This window comes from Sinocyclocheilus anshuiensis, unplaced genomic scaffold, assembly GCF_001515605.1.
Source record: "Sinocyclocheilus anshuiensis isolate Anshui unplaced genomic scaffold, SAMN03320099.WGS_v1.1 scaffold1554, whole genome shotgun sequence".
NCBI lineage: Eukaryota > Metazoa > Chordata > Actinopteri > Cypriniformes > Cyprinidae > Sinocyclocheilus > Sinocyclocheilus anshuiensis.
Window position 1 is genome coordinate 77,307 of NW_015547711.1, and position 5,380 is coordinate 82,686.

The following is a 5,380-nucleotide window of genomic DNA, read 5'->3' on the forward strand; positions in this document are numbered from 1 at the left end:
CACACACACACACACACACACACACACACACACACACACACAAATACACAAATGTTCTTATTTTAAGGGAATTATAAAACACAAGTGCAAAACCTTCAAAGGGGAACACAAGATGTGTCATCTGCCGGTGTGATAAATGTAGTGGAGAGACATCAGCTGACAGTCCCTGACTGTTGCTCAAACTAAGTGTGGATTGCACTTCCCACATATGCGTGTGAACTCAAAGCACATCACATATAAGAATGTCATCAATGTACCTTTTGAGGTCTTTTTTTTTTTTTTGCTCTGCTTTTGCTTGCAAAATTCAGTATTTTTGTTTTGTTTTCCAGTAATGGCAAATCTGTGTAAAAAAAAATAAATAAATAAAACAGACTTATGACTTGCATAAACCAAGTAAAAACAAATGTGCGTAACATTTTTTTTTAATTTGTCAATAAGGTAAAATAAATAAATCAATAATAATTCATGATATTCTTGAAATAAGATGTAATATTGTAATGCCATGCATTTTCTAGAGCATTTTTTTTAATGATGCCTAGATATTTTTAAAATTCAATTAAATTAAAATTAAAATGTTTTATTTGGCTGTTTCCCAGTTCAGATTATTATGTTTTTGTATTTTCTGCCATGTATTTTATAATAGTTTTGTTTATTTTATTTTTGGTTATATGTTTTGTATTGAAACCAATTACAGCTGAAAGATGACCTGGGTAGGTGATATAACTTTAATGAAATAATACATGTATTTGCTTGGACATGGGATTTGCTTGAATTCCTTACAATGGCATGACATTTTAAACAACATAGGAACATCTTTGCCCTTTCAATTGTCATGCAATGTGACCTTGGACCTTACAAAGTGTTTCTCTTCTACTGTTTGAATTTTTGAGCTGAACTGAGCTGCAGGTATAACACTCTGCTCATATTTAAACTCAGGCTCCAATAGCTTCCCATGGGAATCCATATAATCAGGGGGATGTGCCCAATTCATTTATGCACGTCATTGCTCTTTGTTCTGAGAGCAAACAAGATCTCTATGCAAATCAGAGACTGCTGAGATCGGTGCAAACAGGCATTGACCAATTTTACAGTATGGCGAGCTCTGTTTAAAATCAATGCAAGCTCCATATGTCACGTGAAGCATCAAAACATCCAACATTGTTCTTCACCGAGAGGATCAGTTCACTTTTCAGAATCAACAACATAAATTGATGTAGGATATTTTCCCTACAGCACTGTTGCGAGATGCGCCTTTGTGCTCGTAAAACGTGCGCAAACACACACACATACCACACCATCCACACGGGCTCTATTGACAGTTTAGTAATAGTATTTTCTACAGAAAGCGCTACCTTGATGAGCTTGCACCTGATCTGCGCCGACACCATGTGGCTATTCCTGAGATTCCCGACCCTAAACATGAGGCAGAGCTTCCCGTCCCGTTGTGAGATGACCGCGTCCTGGCTGAACATGAGGGTCTCTGCGCGTTTCTTGGGCTGAGACATCTTAATGAACATACAGCCGATGAGAAAGGCGTCCACGATCGAGCCCAGCAGCGACTGGAACAGGAAAAGTATGATGCCCTCCGGGCACTTCTCCGTTATGTATCGGTACCCGTAGCCTATAGTCGCCTCAGTCTCGATGAAGAACAGGAAAGCGGAGGGAAAGTTGTAAACGTTGGCGACGCACGGCGTGTACGATTCGTCGTGGCCGTGGCCGAGGTCCCCGCGGATGTACGCGATGATCCACCACATAGATGCCATGATGAGCCACGCGACTGTGTACGTTAAAAGGAAAATAAGCAGGTTCCAGCGCCACTTGAGGTCAACGAGCGTGGTGAAGAGGTCGGAGATGTACCTACTGGTCTCACCGCCAAGGTTACCGTGCTGGACATTGCATCGCCCGTTTTTCTCTACGAACCTCTGGCGCTTTCTTTTGGCCGGGGCAGAAAAGGACATTGCCCGGTTGGTGTTAACCACCTGATAGTCTTCGCCGAATTTTCGCCTGATCGTAGACATGATGCGCGAGCCACAATTGTCAGGTAAATACGCTAGAAGGATATGTCTTAAGTTTCGCGCTGGTGTGTATCCACACGTACGGCGTAGCGCTCCATAGATCGACAACTTCACTCTCTTGCAGCCTTTCAGTTAAGATTATTTATGTTATCCACAAATTATTAAAATGTATGGATGTGCAAAAAAAAAAAAAGTAATTTAGTAAAAATAAAGCAAGTGCTCGCGTGTCCTTCTCGCAACTTCTCTCAGCTTGGAGATGTGGAGTGTAGATAAACTGCGACACTGAATCTGAACTGACGCGCGCTTCGCTGAGAGTGAGAGAGAGAGAGAGAGAGAGAGAGAGAGCGCGAGCGCAAATGTGCTTTTGTGTGTGTGTTCTATGGAGTCAAAATAATGCCACATATATATGCAAAATAATAAAGTTTTGCAAACGAAAATAAAAGTATTGAGACAAATAAATATTATTATAAAAATATTATATTGTGTCTCTTCAAGCAGACTGTATATGGATAAAAAAGTAAACTGATTTCAAGTGCACACCTTTTTTCATAATTCTGCGTTTAGACAGCTGTTAAGTTTATGCCCACTGTTAATGTACGATGATTTTGGTAATCTAATATAATTATTTTGCCATTACACGTTTAGCAGAGAGAGAACCAAGATGTTACTGCAGCAGCACAAAATTTAATTAACATTCTGACCCAAAGCCTGGGTCAGATACAGCCGGGTCAGCAGCAGCAGCCTTCTCCTGCTTTTTATCAACCAGCTCAGGGTCAGCAGCAGCAACAACAGCAGCCTTCACCTGCTGTTTGTTCACCAAGAATAGATCAAGATATCACCAGGTTATCAGCACCCTCATCTAAAGATTAAACTGTTCTATTCGTCTTTCTTTTGCACATTTAACATTAATTAACACTCTTATTGTATTATAGAGCATTTCCTGGAATGTTTAAGAAGAAAAAGAAAACCGCAAACACACCAATATAGTCTAAAGCAACAGCATGGAAGCCATTTACAATTAATATTTGTCTTTTAAACAAAATCACTGAAACCTCACCCTCTCCTTCCGATGAGCTGGAGTTAATCCAGGCAGGGTTGGGAAAACGTACCATTACAGTTTCGTCGAACATGAACCATTCTGAAGTAAGTACAATTTTTAGTAGTATTGCAAAACATTTGTACAACTTTGTGGCCATGTCGATGTAAGGTCACCCAACCCCAACAAGTCGTTAAACAGTCAAGTAAAGCTCAGTGCCTGCTTTCTTAATTGCTTATGTACTTTGAACAATCCTATGCGTATAGAAAGTCATGCATATACTCATAATCTGGGGAAAAGTGAAAAGAAAAGTAAAATGCAGCATTTCCATAGATGAGCCAGCCCTCTACGAACACCTTGGCAATTGAATCGCCATTGGCTAGTAAATTTTTTTGTTTACTCGCCAGACTGATATACTAATATATATATATATATATATATATAAAAAGTTATGCCATTTTACAAACATATATAATGTTTGTAAAATGGTACAGCTTTTTAAATATCTGAAAGTACACTCTTAATATCAGTCAGCGAGTGAAAATATATCCGAGTTAAACTTATACTTAGCCTCCAACTCACACTGGCTGGTAAAATCTGAGAATTTATTAGCAATTGGGTAATATTAGACATCATTTAGTCGCCAGAGTGAAGATTTAGTCGCAATGTAGAGGGTTGTGATCTGTTCCATTGATATGCAGTTACTAACCTCTTTTTTGTGTTCACCACAAGCTATTTTGCTAACAGTAGTATTAATAGATGTTTTGTGAATATACAGCGCAAACCCTGATTTCCATTGTTTATGAGTGGCCCAGGGTTAAGAATTTGGAGTATGGAAAGACTAATTGTCTGAAACAATCCCAATTCAATATTTCATAATCATATTTCATATGTATTTACATTACCATTACTGTCTGTGCTTTAAATGTTGTGCTCTTGTTTGCAAACCCTTGTTCTGTTTCATGTTTTCTGTAGTTATGCAAGCTACTTGAAGCTGAATTTCCCAAAATGAGATCACTCGCTGGAGGGTGGCTGCTTTATAAGGCACCAGGTGCACTATATTAAATACCAGAGCAGACACAAGCATGTGAAGAGCTAAAACACACCTGTTTTAGTGCAAACTGTACAAGTCATATTTGAGTGGTCTTACACAGGGTTACAATTGCACATTCTCTTGGCATCCCAAAGCATTCACATGTATACATACCCTGTTAAAAGAAGTTATTCTTTTATAGTATTACACAAGGATGTGATATTACAGTATGGGTTAAACTCGGGCACTGGTCATTACTAATTTTTTTTTAGCTTCAACAGATAAAAGCCTAATTATATTGTAAAGGCCCACTATGGTTTGATGTGTTGTAATGTATATTTGAATTGGCAGGTGGTAATGGAAGGAGAAGGCTTACTGTTGTCCCTCCAGACTCAGAGGGCTACACTGGCAGCCTTATCAAAATGGCAACAACCAGTGGAAGAACAGCACTCTACATGGTCCCTCTTCAAGATGAGTTGTGTCTTGATCCACTTCCATTCTCCGCAGAGGAGTTTGTCAAGATGCCAAAGGTGGAGTGTCGGACATGTCAAACAACCATGCCATTACCAGTTTTATACATGCATGTCAAGTCCTGTGGTGGCACACAATCAGCTGATGATGATGAGGTATGTTATTTATACCAGTGGTTCCCAAACCTGTCCTGGAGGCCCCCCTGCCCTGCACCTTTTGTATGTCCCCCTTATCTAACACACCTGATTCAACTCATCAGCTTGTTAGTAGAGACTGCAAGAACTAAATTGGGGGTGTCTGATTAGGGAGACCAACAAATGTGCAGAGCAGGGGGGCCTCCAGGACAGGTTTGGGAACCACTGATTTAAAGAATATGTTTCAATATCCAACAATATACAATAAACATACGACGCAACAATATATGGGTTAGCTGTGTTCTTCAAGCCATATCTAGTATTTTCATAATAATAAACTATATTTATAATCCAGTGCTAATGGACATAGCCTTTACTACTGTATAGGATAAAAGCGTCTGCTAAATGACTAAATAAATAAATAAAAATTATCTGCCTCGTTCTGAGACAAAAACCGCACATCAGCTCACAAAATGAACTTATTTCAAACACTCGACTTATAGTAATCGCATGTAGTTAACAAAACAACACACATTTTAATGTTAGTGAAATAAAAGGAAACAATCAACTTTACATACCTGGAATCCAACCGCAGGCCTGCGCTCTGCCATGCTGACTATTTATGCAAATAAATTAGTAGATATGGCCATGGAAAATATGTATTGCAAAATCATTGCTTTTGTGCTGTTTC

General features: G+C 39.1%; 1 protein-coding gene across 1 annotated transcript in view; it reads right to left on the bottom strand.

The window, feature by feature from the left end:
• Positions 1 to 2,313, bottom strand: part of LOC107704014 (G protein-activated inward rectifier potassium channel 1-like) — a 3,306-nt gene extending 993 nt beyond the window's left edge. Inside the window, exons 1-2 of the mRNA XM_016506840.1 lie at positions 1,353 to 2,313; positions 81 to 93 (exon numbers count right to left, since the gene is read on the bottom strand). Coding sequence (XP_016362326.1) covers positions 81 to 93; positions 1,353 to 2,018 — 679 coding nt within the window. The 5' untranslated portion in view covers positions 2,019 to 2,313. The remainder of the gene's footprint in view (positions 1 to 80; positions 94 to 1,352) is intronic.
• Positions 2,314 to 5,380: the final 3,067 nt, after the last annotated feature.